The sequence below is a fragment of the Macaca fascicularis genome, chromosome 10 (genome assembly GCF_037993035.2).
Source record: "Macaca fascicularis isolate 582-1 chromosome 10, T2T-MFA8v1.1".
Classification (NCBI taxonomy): Eukaryota; Metazoa; Chordata; class Mammalia; order Primates; family Cercopithecidae; genus Macaca; species Macaca fascicularis.
In genome coordinates this window covers 31,966,366-31,985,130 of record NC_088384.1, presented here as the reverse complement: position 1 = coordinate 31,985,130, position 18,765 = coordinate 31,966,366, and the positions used below count along the sequence as shown (strand labels likewise).

The window sequence follows — 18,765 nt, the reverse complement described above, 5'->3', positions numbered from 1 at the left end:
CTCTGAAGCTCCAGGTGCTCTTTCCATAGGATCTGAAACAGCCCTGACGTAAACCAGCCAGCCCCTTTGAGAACACTTCTGGAACCCAGTCCAGATTCGCTTCTCAAGCAGGGGCATGACAGGCTTCTGTCCACAGGCCCCATCAGCCTGGTGGGTAAGCAGGGCAACCCTCTCCCCGTCCCCCTTCACTACCATCTCTATTCGAAAAACAGGGACGACGACGACAGTCATCAGCCTCCTGGGGCATGTCAGCAGGTAGTGAAGCCCCAACAAGCTAGCCCCTGGAAATCTAGGAAGAGGTGGCTAGAACTTGGGAGACAAGCCCTCAGGTTCTGGCCTCGGCATCCTTTTCCTTCAACTCCCAGAACCTGGAAGGCCTTGCTGCAGCTGTAATTCTCCAACAGCTCTGTGTGTGGGGTGACTCACTGCAAGCATGGCCTCTCCCTGCCAAGGAGCACAACTGAATTCATTTTACTCCCAGAAACTGCCACACAATTCTGTAAAATTTGCTTTTTAGGGCCCTTGGCATATAATTTCATTTATTCATATAAGTCAAGAAGAGACAGTTGAGGGTTTAGCGACAAGGGTCAGCATAGAGCAGGGTTTGCAGACTAGTTCAAGGAGGCTTCTGGGCTGACCTGTCCAGGAGAGGGATTTGTAGGAGGCTGCCCTGTGGGTGTGGCAGGAGCCACATGTGGAAACTGGGTAGGTGGCTCTGTGGCCCCACTCTGAGTGAATGCACCTGGCCCACATGGCTGGCTGCCCCAGCCTGCACTCCACTTCCAGGTGCTGACATTTACCTCCTAGCCATGGTCCTGGGCCTGCTGTGTCATCACTGCATGGGCCTCCTGGCTCAGCCTCTGCCCTAGCTCCTGCTCGCTCCTCTCTTGTTCCCAGCTCATCTTGAACCAGGCCACTTCCTAGCCTGCAGGCTGCCTATGGATCTGTTCCTGTTAGCAACTTGCCACTCAAGGCCCCCTTCCACCTGCATACAGCCAGAGGAGAGCAGGTCACTTCCCTAAGGTGAGTTGTGGCTTCATGGCAGCCACGACAAAAAAGGGGTCCTGGAATCCTCTTCCCAATAAGGGAGCACTGGTTCCCCAGCATCAGAGTGGATTCACATGGGGCCCTCACTAGGGCGAGAGGGCAGCCTGCCTTCCACAGGAGCCAAGACCACAGTGCAGGGGCAAGGCAGGGCAGAAGGAGCAGGAGCCCACCCCAGGCCTCCAGGATTCCCCTGGGAGGGGCCAGCCTGGATGCCTTCATAGTCCTTCTCCCTAGTGTGACTGGGTGACCCCAGGTGGGGGCAGTTGACAGCATGGATAGAGACAGGTAAGACCAACTGACCTACATCTGGGGATCTGCTAAGCCATGGGCTCCAGAGCCAGTCCTCGGCTGCAGGAGGGCCGAGGGGCTGAGGCCAGCAGTGTTGGCTGGGCCAGCAAGGTGTGTGTGGTAGGTAGCACTGCTGTGGCTTTAATGGAGGCTTGTCTGTGACAGAATACTCAGCAAGGGACATGCAGGATTGGCTGGCTTCGTCCCGGCTGAGCCCTGACATGCACACAGGTGGACTGGGATCCTTCAGCCCCTGTGAAAACCAGGCCTGGCCCAGCACGACTGACCTGGGAGCTGACCTCAGGGCCCTTACTCCAAAATTCACCTCAAGTCAGGTGAGACCCACACATCATGGGTCCACACTCACAAGTTCCGGGTGGGAAAAAGAGCCCCTTACATGGATCTCAGTGAGGGTGGGCGGGACAGGAGCAGCCCAGGCAGATTCCATGGTGCAGCGCAAGTCTGCTAAGCCTCCCGCATGTTGGAGGAGCCTTGGTGACAGGCCCCAGTGCCTGGGTCTACAACACACCCAGGCCATAGGAGCCAGGCCAAGCACCACTGGGTGGGAGGCCCAAGGTCTCTCCCCACTTCCAGGTGGTGAGCCCATTACTGAGCCGTGGCCTCACATCCACATCACATCAGGAGAGGGTGATGACAGGGGAGGGGGTCTGCTTCATCATCTGCTATCATCTGCTCTCTGTGGGACCTGTGTCTTCAGTGAATTGAGGAGATTGGGGCCCCACATCCCCTCAGCTCTCTTTGGAGGCTCTGGGCACCCCGACTCTCGGCCTGGCAGGTGCACCCACTCTGCCATAGGCAGACGCATAGCCAGTAGTCTTCTCAGTGGGCAGGGCAGGCAGGCACGGCAATTCTTCACAATGGGCAGGCGCCACAGGGCCTCAGATGTCGGCGCCCAGCTCTGCACACTGCTTGTCTGAGATGTGGGAGGCCAGGGAGTCTATGATGTCCAGCAGCAGCTGTTGGCTCAGCGACCGCAGCGTGGGCAGCTTGGAGACCTGCAAGGCAAGCAGGCCGGAAGGAGATGGGACCAGATCCACATAAGGGCCATGGTGGGCAGTGGAGCCCTCTGGGGCCCACGCTGCTCGGGGCTCAGGCTAGTCCCAAGGATGAAGCAAGGTGCAGCCAGTGGTGGGCTGCTCTGCTCGCTCACCCCCAGGACCCACCACTGCAGGGGACCACAGAGCCTGGGCACCCCTCCCTGCCTGGGCGTGCCCACTGCTGAGGGGAAGCAAGTCCTGAAGGGGAGGCCAGAGCCCTGACCTTGGTGAACTGGTGCACGATGATGTGCAGGCAGTGCCGCTTCATGTCCAGCGCCTGCGTTTTGTCGGCTGCCTCCAGGATCTGTAATGGCAGGGACCTTGAGGCGCTGCCCCTTTCACCCACTCAGTGGGAGCTGCAGCCGTGGGCACAGGGCTGGGGGGCTACCTGCAGTACGTTCTGCACCGTCACATTCATCTCCAGGTTCTGTTTGCAGTACGCCTGCAGCCGGTTGTTGTAGAAGCCGTAGTAGTAGGGGGCCGCAAACAAGTAGCTGGGGCCTGGTTAAGGAGCTGACCAAAGGAACCTGGTCCGCCCACACCCTCCCAGGGAAGGACAGGGAGGGGCGCAGGTGGAGCCCCAAGCCCACCAGGGGCCAGACTCCAATCCAGCCCACACGCCAGCATGCTCTCTAAATGGATTCTGAACTACTCAGTGGGTCAAAGGCCCCACTGAGGATCCAAATACCATGAATCCCCTCCCCAGAAAAATACTGTCTGCACATCTGCAGCGCAATTCCATGGCCTTGCAAGCCTAACAGGCATCGTGACCCTCCATGTTTGGACCCCTACTGAAGTGACATAAGAGGAGTAGTTCCATGTCTGTGCTCAACTGTCACACAAAACAATGACCCACCCCATCCTCTGGGCAGTTGTGAGGGTCAGGAACCCACTGGTTCCTCCTGGCTGCAAACCCCTCCCTGCCAGCTGCCAGCTGCTTTGGAGAGCACCTGGCCCAGCTCCAGGCACCAGCAAATCCTCTGGAGGGAGGCGCTGGGCCCAGATCGCCTAGCTGGGGCAGGAAAGCGGGCCTCAAAGCCACCCGAGGTGGGTGCCAGGACCCCTTGGTGGGGACCTGGGAGTTCCTTGGGGAGTGAGGATGCAGCGAGTCCTCAGGCGGCATGTTGACCTCGCCGTAGTAGATGTAGCGCAGCATGGACTCAAAGGCCTGCCTGCTGGGCACCATCTCCCCGATGGAGATGTTCACCTGCCCGTCCTCAGGCATGAAGGACCGGAACATGGCTTCAAAGTAGCTGTAGACAATGAGCGGCAGGCACCCGGCTGTCAGCAGAACGAAGACACCATCCAGGCCCACCCTTCCCTCCCGTCCAGCCCCCACCCACCTGGAGCGGGCGGCCAGGATAGCCTTGTGGGCTGGCCGTGGGTGCCCATCCAGCAACAGCGTGATGTCACAGAACTCTGCGCCCGCCCCCTCCAGGTATGCCTTCATGTCCTGGATCAGAGATGTGCCTGGGGGTGGGAGGGACCCTGAGCAGGTACAGCCTGGAATTCTGGCCTTGGGGCGCCATGGCACTATCTTCCTGCACATCTGCCCATGTTGCCGCTCTGAACAAAACTTCACCCAGGCAGAAGGCTTCACTCTGGCCCTGAGGCACCATCAGCCACATTCTGTCCTCCCTCAGCGCCCTGGCCAACTCGAGCACTATGCCGAACACAGCCCACCACCCAGCGTCTCATCTTCCACCCAGCCTGCTGTGCCCCCTTCGCTGCCCTCATGATCAAGCCCCTCCAGGCCCACTGCATGGCCTCTGGTGCCGGCAGATGTCACCAAGAGCCAGCAACTGGGGTCAGCACGACCCCCAAGGAGAGCTGGGGGAATGAAGGGGCCTGTGACATTACAAGCAAAGAGAAGTCCAGTGACTGATCACTGTGACCCTGGGCCATCAGACCTGACATCCCAGCCCAAAAGAGGTACCCATGTCCACCCCCAGAAATTGGCTCAGGAAATCCCAGCTCACCAGGACACAGCCCACTGTGGCAAGCCCCATGGGTTGGGGGCTTCTGCCTCCATCTGTTTCTGCCCTGTACCCAGGAGAGCACTCTGGGGTCCCATGGCACCCACCCCCACCCCAAGGGCCTGGCAGGTGCTCTCCATGGCTCCCAAGTCTCCTGCCACAGATGAACACCATCTCTCCCAGCCCCGAGGGAAGGGGAACGGGGCTCCCTACCAATGTCCACTGGCTGGTCCGAGGGAGTGCGAGGGGGTGGCTGCTGCTTCCGCCGCACAATCTCCACGATCAGCGGCGAGGAGAGGCGCTCGAACTCCTTCATCATGATCACCTGGTTGAAGTGGGACTCCTTCACCACGAAGTTCAGGCAGTGCTCCTGGGGCAGACAGGCACAGGCGGGCAGGCAGGCAGGGTCAAGCCAGGGTCCCAGGCTGGGCGAGGGGCTCACAGTGGTGGGCAGGGAGGGGGCCAAAGCCTGAGCACACCCCATCTGACCCCGATCGTGCTGACCCCACCCCACACCTTGAGTTGGCTCAGCTGCAGCCGGGCGGCACTCTCGCACACGACCAGCACGTTCTGCAGGTCCACGGAGGCCTCGATGTACTGGCGGCACAGCTGCTCCAGGCGGCACAACTGGAAGCTCAGTGCCAATTTGTACACATCCATGATGAGCAGCACATCCTCCACGTGGCCTGCGACCCAGAGCCCCCGAGTCTCAGGGCGCCGGAGAGGGGAGGGCGGGGCACAGGGCACAGGGCTCTCCGCATGGAAGAGTGTGGGTTGGGGCCACTAGGTAGGAGCAAGGCCTCGGGGGACTCAGATGGTATCCAGTGGCAGTGATCATGGGTAATGAGGGTGACCTGCAGCCTCTGAGCCTCAGGGGGCCCATCAGTAAGGCAGGGCTGGCAGCACCCACCTTTTGGCTCTGCGGCCCGCACCCCAGCCCACACCAATCCTGCTCCACCCCCACCCAGGCGGACCTTTCCGTGGGTATTTGATCTTGTCGGTGTAAAGGAACTGCATGAGCACCTCGAAGGGCCGGGCCTCGGCCTCCCGGATGGCCACGTGCAGCAGGGGCGGCCGGGTCCCACCAGCAGCCACGCCGGGGGCCTCCCTGGGAACTGAGGCGGCCTCCTGCTCCAGCTTCTATGGGGAGAAGGGAGCTCACGGGCACCCCAGTGGACAACAGGCATGGCTGCCAGGTCCGGGCGGGGCGGTTAGGCACCTCACCTGGGCCAGCCGCTCCCGTGCCTGCGTGATCTTCCTGCGAAGCCAGCGGCTCCGCGCTGTGACAATGGCTACATGGCCCTGCACGCACTCCTCCTTCTGCACAAAGAATAATGCACTGGCAGAGGGCATGGGACCCTCGCCCCAGAGAACAGAGACCCAGCCGGCCAGGGTCAACACCACCACGCCAGCAGCTGTTTTTCTGAGGGGCGAAGTTCCCACTACCCGGGCACAGCAGGCAGAGCAGGGTGCAAGGACAGGCACTCACCTCACCCAGCACGAACTCCACGTCGCAGAACTGGCGGCTCTCCCACAGCCGCCCGTAGTCCTCGTGCAGCGTGCATTTAGGATAACAGGAGAACTGCAAGAGGGGCCCAGTGACGCTAGATGTTGAGGATGGCAGAGTGGCCCCAGTGTGGCTGCGCAGGCTGACCCTGAGGTCCCCACCTGGCCCATGCTGACCCTCAGGGCCCAGAAGGCAGGTGGGCCTGGCTGAGGAGAGAAAGCCGCCGCCACCCCACCCTGAAAATACAGCCTGGCTCCAGCCTCGGCACCTGCAACTGTCCACGGCCAGTTCCACAGCAGGAAAGGGCTCCCCTGCCTCTTGCCTTCAGCTGGGGCCCAGGCCTCAGCAGAGCTCTGCCGTCTCCACTCTGCCTGGACCTGCATCCTCACACTGGCCCCCACCAGCACCACCCCAATCTCCTCTAGGAAGCCGGCCCTGACCTCACTGTGGCTGTGAGTCCCTGCCCTGACCACCTGTTCCTCCAGGCCTGGGAAGGGGCTGTCAGCACAAGCCACTGTCAGCCCTGGCTGCCCTGGGCCAGGCTGTGATGCCTGTGAGGCTCTGGTGCTGAGCCTAGCTTGGCCCGGTTCCCTCCACTGACTCTGCTGTGAGCCCCAGTGCCATCCGCCTGCCCCACTGCATGGAGGCTGCCCACTTTAGTGCCACCTCAGCCCACCCTCAGCCCACAGGGCTCCTCCCAAGGATTCCATCCCGCCAGGTGTGGCCCTGGCAATGGCCTGGATAAGCCCCGCGCCCCCGACTTGGCCTCAGTTTCCCATCACAGGGGATCCGTCCACCCAGCCGTTCCTACAGGCCCACAGGCCCCACACCTGGAACCTGTACATCTCCCCGCTGCGGATGTTGTTGTCCACCGTGCCCCCGAAGATGTACATGGCGTCCGAGATGACAGCAGCCGCGTGGAAGAGCCTCCCGCTGGGCAGCTGGGGGACAAGAAGGCAGGGTGGAATGGGGGGCAGAGCCTCCACAGTGGGGCTGGTGCAGCCAGGTAAGGGCAAGGACGCGGCACCTCATGGCCATGAAGGGCCAGGGGGCAGGGTCCCCAAGGGAGGAGGGCCCCTGGGTGCAACCACAGACACAGGCGGGACCTGAATACCCATGTAGTCGAGTGGGGCATGACGGGCCATGGGGACCCTCAGAGTGGGTGGGGCACTCGGGCCAGTATGTGGCACCCATCCCAGAAAGCTGCAGCCTGGCCAGCAGGGTGAGGGCTCCTGGCCCTGCACCTCCTTTGGAGTGTGACCCCAAGCGAGTATTTCTCTGGGCCTCAGTCTCCCCATGTGTGAGAGCGGTTGATCACAGGACCTGCTTCAGGAGGTGATGGAGTCTTAATGAGGGTCCCAGCCTGTACCTCCGAGGCGGGCTGGGCGGGCTGCTTGGCTGAGGTGGTGCCAAAGTCCAGGCCGAACACATCTCGGGACTTCTTGAAGCCGCCTCGCTCCTCAAAGGGCAGGGTGGGCACCTCCTCGGAAGCACAGGCTCGCTCAGGCACTTCAGCCCCACCGACCTGAGGAGGAGAGACACGTGGGCATGAGATCAGTTGGCAAGGGCCAGGTAGGTGCCCAGAGACCCCCACCATCCTGGCCTTGAGAGCGGGTTCAGAAAGAAGGAAGAGCCACATGCCTGTGGGCTTCCCAGGAAAGGTCTGCAGCACGGCAGCCCCATGCAGCCATGACGGGGTGTGAAGCGTTAACCACCTGCAGGCTGTGGGGTGAAGCTGGGGCTGGAGGCTGGGGCAGGTATCCAGGGCTGAGGCCCAGGTGTCCTGGCCTTGCTCCTGGTAGCTGTCTGGAACCCCAAGTGGCCCCAAAGCTGTGAGGAGCTGGGGAGAAGGTGGGAGCAGGGTAGGAGCCACTGGTGTCCAGCCGGCAGCCCTCACCTCGCTGTCGGAGCTGGGCTGGACGACCTCCCAGGTCTGGAAGTCCACGTCATAGCAGTGCAGCTCATTGGGCAGCGTGTTATCGGCCGCACCCCCAAACACATAGAGGTGGCGGTCAAAGGCCACCATGGTATGCCCGTAGCGCCGCTGCGGGGGTGGTGGGGAACCCCGGAGCAGGTGTTCAGTTGGGATGCGTGTCCACCTGGGGGTACACGACAGTGAACCAATGCTGGGACAGGGCCTCCTGCTCACCCTCAGGGCCTCCCCACAGCAGGCCCTCACTGGGAGGTCCCCTTGCAGCCCCTACGGTGACTAGCCCAGGGTCCAGAGGGAGGCCTAGACACCTGCGCTGAGCACCCCTCGCCCCATCCAGCACTGGCACCAGCCCTGCCTGGTTCCATGTGGCCCACCGTGGGGTCCTGCCGGAGCTCCCCTGTCTCCCCATGGAGCAGGCAGCAGTGATGGGCAGGAGGGTGGCATCTGACCCGCCAGGCAGTCCTGCTCTCTGGGGAGTGAAGTTGTGCAGAGACCATTGCACATCTTCATGCTGCCCAGTCAGACCATCCCCACAGCTGAGTCCCCATCCTGGGAGCTGCCTGCACCCTACATCCTGATGCTGCTCCAGCACCTTCCACCTCCCAGGCTTCCCAGTACCTCCCAGCAAGTCCCCTCTTTTGCTAAGTTAGTTGAAGACTTCAGAACAGATCCTGGCCTGGCAGGGCTATGCCATCTGGCTCCTTGCTAAGCCCCGGGCCCTCGACAGGTTCCCTCGTCCTGGGGCACCCTGCCCATCCTCCCACGCATCCGTGGCCTCCAGGGAAGCTCCCAAGTCCCTTCCCAAACCCTCTGTACCTGCAGCTCACACTCCTTGTGCCCTCTCCTGCAGCCTCATTGCAGGGTCAAGGGCTGGCCAGCAGCCAGGGGCAGCATGGGCCAGACCTCTGGGGACCTGCAGGCCCCTCTGGTCTTCTGCCATCATTTGAGATCTATGCAGGGCACGTTTGTTACTGGTGGCACTGACCAAGCCATTCACGGGGAAGGGGATGTCCTTCATAGTCAGAGGGAGGCCTAGTCAGGGGCCTCTTTGCCAGGCCCTATCTTGCTAAACTGTAGCCATATCCTGGGGACCTGCACATCCCTGCTCCAGGCTGGAACCTCCTGCTGTTTGCAGAGCTCAGAAGGATGGTTACTATGGCCACCAGGTGCAGGGGGCGTCCTTCACATTCAAGGATTCGGGGGCGCTGACTATCTTCCCTCCACCCCACTGGCCAGAGTACTCACGTCTTGTCCTTGAATTCAAACTGGAAGAGGTTGTTGGTTATCTTGGCTCCGCTTTGCCCGGAGAACACAAACATCTTGTCCCGGCACACGGCCACGGGAAAGTTGCAGCAAGACGGGGGGATCTCGCCACTCTGGGCCACCTGCATGGGGGAGAGAACAGCTCAGCCCTGGCCTCCCAGGGCCCACTCACATTTCACCACGCTCAAGACTGCTGAGATGGGACTGCTTTTATTCTTGAAACTTCCCCAGATGAGGGTTCACAGATTCATTTGTCTTCGAGCAGCACATAGCCCTGTCTCCTCCACTTCAGGGGGCCCAGTTGTGAACAGCTAGGGCTAAAATCGTCAGGGTTAAATCAGCAGCGGCTAAACCCATATGTTTTTCATGCCCAGAAGACTGAGAAAAAAAAAATTTTTTTTAATGAATAAATAAATAAATTCCATGTTTCTAAAGGGGAAAGCAATCCCAGGGGGAGTTTCAGGGAGCAGAACACTAGATAGCAGACTGCCCTCACTGCATTGAAATAAAGGGTGGATTAAAGCAAAACCACATCCCTCACACACATGGCGCTCTGCCCATCTAAAACACCAAGGCTCGAATCACTGCGCAGCCACAGTGAGGAACTGGTCATGAAGGCCTGCGGGTCACCAGGGAGGAGAGCGAGGCTCAGGTCAAGGCTGGGCTTTGCAAGGGGAAGAAAGCAGCCTCGACCCCCAGCCTGGCTCTGCCTGCCTCCCACCTCCCTCCACCTGCACCCTGGCTCCCTGCGCCCCTCACCTCCTCCACCTGCACCCTGGCTCCCTGCGCCCCTCACCTCCTCCACCTGCACCCTGGCTCCCTGCGCCCCTCACCTCCTCCACCTGCACCCTGGCTCCCTGCGCCCCTCACCTCCTCCACCTGCACCCTGGCTCCCTGCGCCCCTCACCTCCTCCACCTGCACCCTGGCTCCCTGCGCCCCTCACCTCCTCCACCTGCACCCTGGCTCCCTGCGCCCCTCACCTCCTCCACCTGCACCCTGGCTCCCTGCGCCCCTCACCTCCTCCACCTGCACCCTGGCTCCCTGCGCCCCTCACCTCCTCCACCTGCACCCTGGCTCCCTGCGCCCCTCACCTCCTCCACCTGCACCCTGGCTCCGTGCGCCCCTCACCTCCTCCACCTGCACCCTGGCTCCCTGCGCCCCTCACCTCCTCCACCTGCACCCTGGCTCCCTGCGCCCCTCACCTCCTCCACCTGCACCCTGGCTCCCTGCGCCCCTCACCTCCTCCACCTGCACCCTGGCTCCCTGCGCCCCTCACCTCCTCCACCTGCACCCTGGCTCCCTGCGCCCCTCACCTCCTCCACCTGCACCCTGGCTCCCGGTGCCCCTCACCTCCTCCCAGCAGGTGAGCTCTCGGTCCTGGAGGCCAATTGTCCACATGTCATTCAACCTGTATTAGGACAGACCAGTGAGGACCCCTTGGGTCTGGCTGTCAGGGTGGGCCAGTCCTGGCTGGAAGGGATGGCTGAAGGGAGGACCCCCACCCCCACACAGGGTAGGGGACTTGTGCGGCCAGGAGGCGGGAACTTCTGTGTGGGGTGGCAGGCACTGCCTCAAATCCCTGCCATGCTGGGCCCCCTGCCCGGCCCAGACAGAACAAGTACTCTCATGCATGACATTGGGGCAGTGTGGCAGGCCAGCTGTGTCCCTCCTGGGTAGGGAGAGGACACAGATATCACAGACACCACCATCATCACTGCATTGTTAGGAGTTTCTATGATGCTGAAGTTTTGGGAAACCAGCACATGCTACTTTTGTAATCACAAAAAGAGAGCAAAGCCAACTTTCTAAAATAAGGAGGAAAAGGCCTTTGGCCTGGGCAAGAACCAGGGCTGGGCCTGAGCCTGGGCACCGCCCATCCGCCCACCGACTCAGCCCTGCACGGCGACTCCTGGCTGAGGATCCTCACCCGAGCAACTGAGGTAGCCATGGGGCTCCACCCAGTGGTCCTCACCTCCATCTGCCCATCCTCCTCTTTCCCTGTCCCCCTCCCAAGAAACCCCTGGACAGTGACACTCAAAATCTACTAGGCAGAGCTCTTCCAGCCTAAGCCCTCAAATGCCAGGATGGCCTCCTCCGGTCTCTGTGCAGTCGGAGGTGGGGTGCAAAGGCCGGACCACCACCCACCTGGCATTGCCGTCATAGCCAGCAAAGATCCACAGCTTGTCACTGTACACCGTGGCCCCGTGGGCCGACCTAGCGACTGGCAACCTGAAGTGTGAGGGAAGAGGGGAGGGAGTGAGGCCGCCCAGCACAGACCTGAGCCTCGCAGTCCCATACGGTCAGTGCAGGGGCCACAGCCAGGCTGCATGGCCACATCCGCCCGACGCTGGGGCTTCAGGGCCTCCACAAGGCACTAGGAATAAGCAACAGCCTCAGAGGCCGACTGGAGGCTTGAAGAGGAATTCAGACAGCCACAGAGGCACAGAACCTTCTCCCAGGTGCCACCAAAATATCAAAGGGGGTACTCAAAAAGCAGGACCCCAGAAGCGCCATCAGCAGTACATTGGGTCTTTTTTGTTTTTTTGAGACGGAGTCTCGCTCTGTCACCCAGGCTGGAGTGCAGTGGCCGGATCTCAGCTCACTGCAAGCTCCGCCTCCCGGGTTTACGCCATTCTCCTGCCTCAGCCTCCCGAGTAGCTGGGACTACAGGCGCCCGCCACCTCGCCCGGCTAATTTTTTGTATTTTTTAGTAGAGACGGGGTTTCACCGTGTTAGCCAGGATGGTCTCCATCTCCTGACCTCGTGATCCACCCGTCTCGGCCTCCCAAAGTGCTGGGATTACAGGCTTGAGCCACCGCGCCCAGCCCATTGGGTCTTTTTAAAAAATTTGTTTGTGACAAGGTCTTGCTCCATCTTCCAGGCTGGAGTGCAGTGAGGCATGCATGGTTCACTGTAGCCTTGAACTCCTGGGCTCAAGTGATCTTCCCGCTTCAGCTTCTCAAAGTGCTAGGACTACAGGCGTGCGCCACCACGCCCGGCCCATTTGGGTCTCTTCTGAAAGGAGGGAATCTAAAAGCTGGTAGCAGGCCATGCACAGCTGCACTGGGGGATATTCCACCAACCCTAAGCTCCCCGCTACTGTGTGCCCTCAGGGTCCTCATCTGGGAGGCAACAGGGCACAGATCCCAGATCCAATGCCACCCAGAACCCCGCCTGTCCCAAATGTTTCTGCAGAGTTTCTCACCGTCCTTCAATTTTCCACTCCGTCCACTGGCCAGTTGCAAACTTGTATTCAAAGAGGTCATTTTTATTCTTCAAGTTAGAATTGGAATAAATGTCCCCAGTGTAACCCCCTGAGTAAAGAGAGTGAGAAACTGTCAAACCCAAAGGCAGTCTTGAAGATTTAAAACCCTGGAAGGTGGACCAGAATCTGGCCCCACTGAACATGCATAAGCCAGGACTCCCTCCACAAGCCCTAGAAGGACCTACTGCCCGCCTGCTTCCGTGCTGGGCTCTGGGGACGCAGAGATGAGCGGGACACTGTTCCCAGCCACAGCCCAGCAACACCGAAAGACACCCAACCCTGTGAGTTCAGGGCTGTTAGGGCAAGGGGTCCCAGATCCAGCGCAGAATTCAGAGGACTGGCAGACAAAGCCGAGGGTGAACAGAGAGCCCCTGCTGTATACGGCACGAGCACAAACGCCCCAGGCCTGCAGAAGGGCAGGGTGTCTGTGGGCCTCGGGGGCGACACAGCCCCTGGGAGGCAAGAGGCTGCTTACCAAAGACAAACATGCTGCTCCCATAGACGACGGCCGAGTGGTGGTAACGGGGGGCCGGCGGGGTCCCAGTGGTAAAGGCCCTGGGGTTGCACAGAGGTGGTGAGAGTCAGCGGCCGTCACCCATGAGGTCCACACCCTCACAGGGTGGCCCTGCATCCCTGTGTTGCCTTTCTTGTTTTTTTTTTTTTTTTTGAGACAGTCTCACTCTGTCACCCAGGCTGGAGTACAGTGGTGCCATCTCGGCTCAACCTCCGCCTCCTGGGTTCAAGCAATTGTCCCGCCTCAGCATCCTGAATAGCCGGGATTACAGGCACCTGCCATCATGCCCAGCTAGTTTTTTGTATTTTTGTAGAAACGGAATTTCACCATGTTGGCCAGGCTGGTCTTGAACTTCTGACCTCAGGTGATCCGCCCGCCTCGGCCTCCCAAAGTGCTGGGATTACAGGGTGAGCCACCGCGCCCGGCTACGTTTCATTTTTGTATTTTGAAGGTGACACCTGTCTCATCATAGAAACTTAAAAAAAAAAAACACCTCACCAATAAGGAAAAAACGAAATAGGCACTAAAGCTCATGCAAATTCCCATGACCAGAAAACCTCTGGCAACACCTTGAGGTCTTCCCTGCACCCCTCTCCTATGCATACTTAGGCTTCCATGGAATTTTTTAAAATGGAATCAAGTGGTAGATATTTTGTAAATTGCTTATTCAACTCACAGAATGTGACCAGGTCCTCATGCTACTTCAGGACCATCCATACTCCTGCTCTCAGCAGCAGTGCAGCGTCTTACAGCATGGGGTCCATCAATTTCATTTAATACCTATCTATCTAACCATCATCTACCTACCTACCTATCTATCATCTATCATCTAATCTATCTATATAATCTATCTATCCATCATCTATCTCCCTGTCATCTATCGTCTGTCATCTACCCATCATCCATCTATCTATCTATCTATCTATCTATCTATCTATCTATCTATCTATCTATCTATCTAATCTATCATCTGTCTACCTATCATCTATCATCTGTCTGTTGATCTGTCATCTATCAACTATCCACTATTTACGTCATCTATCTAATCTACCTATCATCTAGCTATCTACCTATTATCTATCTCTCTATCTATCTATCATCTCTCTTTCTGTCTTTCTATCTATCTATCATATGTCTATCTTTCTAGACGGGGTCTCACTTTGTTGCCCAGCTGGTCTTGAACTCCTAGCCTCAAGGGAGCTTCCCTCCTCAGCTTCTCAAAGCATTGGGATTACAGGCATGGGCCCCTGTGCCCTGCCTTTACATTTTATGTACTGAATTCAAAATCCATTTACACTGCTGACCTGGGGCTGCTCTTTTTCTGAGTTTTATAGTTAAGCAACTTTTGACAAATAATTGCGAAGCCTTCAGAATGATTTTTAAAATTAATTTTTAACTACTAGCTATCTTACAAAATCACATATGAGAGAAATGACATAGCAACTTCTGTACCCACACTAGCAGCAGCTTCAGGGTAGAGGTGGGCGCCCGGAAGAGAGCCGCCCTGTGTGCCCAGCTTGGCAGCCGCAGATGCTGGGCAACTATTTCATCTCCTCAGCCCTGACAGGGTGGCTCTGGGTGTGGCATCCCTGGGGCCATGGTTGTCTCCTCCTGGAAACTTCTTTCCAGCTTCCCATGATGAGAGAGACTCTGCTAGCAACTGGGACCCAGAACTGTGCCACTGTGTTCTAGGAGGAAAGGCAGGGCCCTGGAGCACGGGGCCACCCACCTGCACCAGGAGCAGTCTTTCACATCGAACCGCAGGAGGTCATTGAGCATGGTCTTCCTGAAAGGCAGTCGGAAGAGAGGGTGGCATTAGCCAGGTCTGCTCTGCAGGACCCCCAGAGATGGGTACTGCATGTAGCCAGGGTAGAGGAGGGGGCTGTTTTGGGCTGGGTCACTAACACAGCCAGGCAACCAGCTGATGCCCAAGAGTGGTGACCACAAAGGAGGCTCCCCAACTGACATGGGCACCAGGGCTGCCACACAGGCAGCCACCAGCCTGCCTGGGGTCAGGACCAAAGCATGAATGTGGCCACCAGGAGCCCAACCAGCAGGCACAAAATGGCCCAAAGGCCAGAGTCACCCTCACACCTCACCCTAGCCTCCAGAACCCCTATTCACACGTCCCAATCCCCTTCTTCTGAGGCTGTACCCCACAATGCAAGCACTTGCCCATGCTTCATGGGAGGCCCTTTACTTCTCTCTGATCTTCCTGCCACTGCTTTAAAAAAAAAAATAGAGTCAATGCGCTGGGCTCAGTGGCTCGTGCCTGTAATCCCAGCACTTTGGGAGGCCGAGGTGGGTGGATCACTTGAGGTCAGGAGTTCAAGACCAACCTGGCCAACATGGTGAAACCCCATCTCTACTAAAAATACAAAAAATTAGCCTGGCGTGGTGGCAGGCGCCTGTGATCCCAGCTACTGGGGAGACTGAGGCAGACTCGCTTGAACCCGGGAGTCGAAGCTTGCAATGAGCCAAGATGGTGCCACTGCACTCCAGCCTGGGCAATAGACCAAGACTCCATCTCAAAAAAAAAAAAAAAATAGAAACGAAGTCTTGCTTTCCTGCCTAGGCTTATCTTGAATGCCTGGCCTCAAGCGATCTTCCTACCTCAGCCTCCCAAAGTGCTGGGATTACAGGTGTGAGCTACCGCACCTGGCCCCTGCCATTTCTTTATTGCAAAAGCCAATGTAATAATCATGTTAAAGATACAATTAAATAGAAAACAAATTCACTGGTCATTGGACCACCTAATACAACCAGTTGGCATATTACTACCCAGCCCTTGGGAAGAAGGGCAAACTGACAGGAGCCCAGCACCCCTCACGCCCAGCCTGTGCTGGGTGCCTCCTGCACCGTCTTAGTCTGCACCAGCGGGTGCATCTGTGAAATGGATGTGAGATACCTAGTGGTTCAAAGGCTGTGTCTGAGGCCATGCAGCCAGGAAGCCAGGAGCCTAGAAGCTGGTGGTGACTGTGATATCGCCCCTCCCTCCCTCACTTGCCCCACGTGCTGCAGGAGGCCATCTTTCTTTGTACTCAGTCTTTATAAAGTTAAGACTAGAGTGAGACAAATTTGTATCCTATTTCTTTGTCACACGGCAGCAAAAATGTTTCTGCTTATTGCTACACAGTTGTCACACAAACTACCTGTTACTGACACTCTTGAGGATGAAGGTCCCCCATTTCCCACCTGCTGCCTTGTACTGGACACCAAAGCCTTTTCTGGTTTGGAGGGTTCTCATTAAGGCTCCAGTAAACGCCTGTGGGTAGGCATCTCTTCTTTATTTCATTCCTTCATTTGACAAACATTTATTGAGTTTTCTTTTACAATAGTAAAAGGAGCACAGGCCCTGCCTTGACTGAACAGATGGATAATAACCAACATCTGTGTGCCTCAGGAACAAATGAAGATGGTAAGAGGGATGGAGGGGAAGTAATGGTCTCTAGTTGGTCCAGATGACCAAGGAAGGCCTCAGTCACAAGAAGCATCAGAGGAGGGGCAGGAAGGTAGGAGGAGAGAATGGGCAGTGCAAGGGCCTGAGCAAAGGGGCACTTGGTACAATCCAAACATAGCAAGGCAGCCAGTGCAGCCCCAGCGCAGTGAGAGACTGAGGGCAGAGGAGCAGCAGACTCTCATGAAGACTTGGGCTTTTACTCAGAGAGGCAGGGAGGCATCACAGGAGGATGAGCCAAAGAGGAACACACTCTGACTTGCATATGTAAATGGACCCCACTGGCTACTCCTGGGGAAAGAGTGGGAGGAAGGCAGGCTTGAAGCCAGGGGACCATGCCCAAGGAGGCTCTTTTGCCCAGTCTGCGGATCCTGGTGGGGTTCAGACTACCCCACCATCCTCAAGCCAGCCCCCCAGGGAGGCCTGCAGGACCAAGGCTGCAGAGCCAATAAGAAGCCAGCTCTATATCTGGCCGGGCGCGGTGGCTCAAGCCTGTAATCCCAGCACTTTGGGAGGCCGAGATGGGTGGATCACGAGGTCAGGAGATGGAGACCATCCTGGCTAACACGGTGAAACCCCGTCTCTACTAAAAAAATACAAAAAAAACTAGCCAGGCGAGGTGGCTGGCGCCTGTAGTCCCAGCTACTCGGGAGGCTGAGGCAGGAGAATGGCGTGAACCTGGGAGGCGGAGCTTGCAGTGAGCTGAGATCCGGCCACGGCACTCCAGCCTGGGTGACAGAGCGAGACTCCATCTCAAAAAAAAAAAAAAAAAGAAGCCAGCTTTTCCAGGACTTCATGCCAGGTCCTGGGGCTGAGAGGCAGGAATAGGACAACTGGTCATGTGCAAATACTCCACCCTCTGCATAAGGAAACCAGCCACAACTTAACTGGAGACAGTTTATGTGAAAGGAGGTGTGCCCACCAACAAAACATCATGTTGTTGCCTGAATGTTTGCAGCAATGTGGGAAAACCCTCACAAAAAGTGAAAAATGCATGAAATAAATAAAACTGTGTCCTCCATACCGGATGAGGCCCAGGGAAAGAAAAGTGCCTGGCAGGGCTGGCCGCAAGAGTGGTTGTGTTTCTTTCAAGGCTGCGTCTACTCAGAAGAGGGACAGTTCCACATACTGAGCAAGTGCCACCCACTGGAAGCTGTGCTGAGGATCATGAGTGCAAGATCTCATTTAATCCTCACCACGACCAGGGAGGTGAGTGCAAGGAATCTCACAGATGGGGAAACTGAAGCTTAGAGGCACTAGCTAACATCTGAAAGGACAGTAATGGAGCTGGGCAGGCCCAGTCCCTGACCACAGTACTTCTCCCTACCTGGTCCAAACACTGATGCTCAGACTCACTCACCCATTGTCTCCACCAAATACATAAATGGCATCTTTATAGGCCACCACTGTGTGCTTGCTGCGCCTGGAAAGAAAGGAGTGGAGGGCGGTAAGGACAGGACCCTCCTGGGGGGCACCTAAGGAATGGGACTAAGCAGGAGAGCTGCCACAGAAGTTAGATATCACCTCTCAACTGCTAGGATCGATCATCTTCTAAGATAACACCAATCACCCTGCAAGTGAGGACCCCTGACACGGCTCCAGGACTTTCTGGACTCCTCACCCCACCTCAGAGCACCTGGGACCCCAGCTCAATATCCACAAACACAACTTAGTTCTAGTATTCTGTCCCAGGTCATCGGGCTCTGGGACTCCCTCGGAACCCTCTCTCCCCTGCCCTGAACAGCGTCCTGTACAGCACCATCCCCCTCATTACCAGATCCTACCCCAGGACACCACGCACCGGCCTCGCCCTGGACCCCGCCCTGGGACTCTCGCAGATCGCCCTTCCTGTCCTCAGGACCCCATGAAGCCCACCGTACCGGGCACCCACGAACTCGTCGCAGGGCGGGAGGCGCCGCCAGCGATGCACTGTTTCGAAGGGCCCGAAGTTGAGCGTCAGGTACTCGACACTGTCCGAGCAGCTGTGATCGAAGTCCACGCTAGGGGCTACCTTGGACCGCGCGCCGCCTGCCAGGGCCCCGGGCCCAATCTGGCCCCCGGTGCTGCCCGGTCCAGCCATCCCGGGTCCACGCCTGATCGGCCGCGCTGTCCGCAGAACTTGCGGCCACCGCCCCGGGCCGCCTGGAGGAACCACATTTCCCGGCGAGCCCTGCGCTGACAGCTCGGCACTTCCGGCCAGCGCCGCGCTTGCGCCCTTCCGCTCTTCCCGACAAGCCTAGCGCTTGCCAAGACACCGCGGGCGAGTGCTGGATCCAGTTAGGGACGGCGCAGCAAGCGTGGGACTCTCTGGGGAGCGTTTCAGGCTATGTACTGGCGCCAGGTTGTCCCTTCCAGTGAATGCAGTGTCTCGTCCCTAACCCCGTCGCGACTGCTCTTCCCGGCGCCTCCCAGGCCCACGAAGCCCGAAGACCCGCGGCTGGCTCGCAGTTCCCAGC

General features: G+C 58.2%; 1 protein-coding gene across 4 annotated transcripts; it reads right to left on the bottom strand.

The window, feature by feature from the left end:
• Nucleotides 1-505: 505 nt before the first annotated feature.
• On the bottom strand, nucleotides 506-18,464 carry LZTR1 (leucine zipper like post translational regulator 1). 4 transcript variants are annotated; one of them, XM_005567907.4, is made up of 21 exons: nucleotides 18,190-18,464; nucleotides 17,670-17,732; nucleotides 14,582-14,638; nucleotides 12,814-12,893; nucleotides 12,279-12,387; nucleotides 11,219-11,302; nucleotides 10,424-10,481; nucleotides 9,055-9,194; nucleotides 7,774-7,975; nucleotides 7,246-7,401; nucleotides 6,707-6,817; nucleotides 5,859-5,951; nucleotides 5,594-5,689; nucleotides 5,344-5,509; nucleotides 4,886-5,055; nucleotides 4,583-4,739; nucleotides 3,737-3,863; nucleotides 3,497-3,646; nucleotides 2,782-2,887; nucleotides 2,617-2,697; nucleotides 506-2,351 (listed from the first exon to the last, which is right to left on the bottom strand). In XM_005567907.4, the coding sequence occupies exons 1-21, from the start codon at nucleotides 18,387-18,389 to the stop codon at nucleotides 2,235-2,237; spliced, it is 2,523 nt and encodes an 840-aa protein (XP_005567964.3). In that variant the 5' UTR covers nucleotides 18,390-18,464; the 3' UTR covers nucleotides 506-2,234. The 4 variants fall into 4 exon arrangements, with proteins under 4 accessions (XP_005567964.3, XP_005567966.3, XP_005567965.3 ...); XM_005567909.4 differs by having other exon boundaries at nucleotides 4,583-4,694; XM_005567908.4 differs by having other exon boundaries at nucleotides 5,344-5,506.
• Between the last annotated feature and the right edge of the window lie 301 nt (nucleotides 18,465-18,765).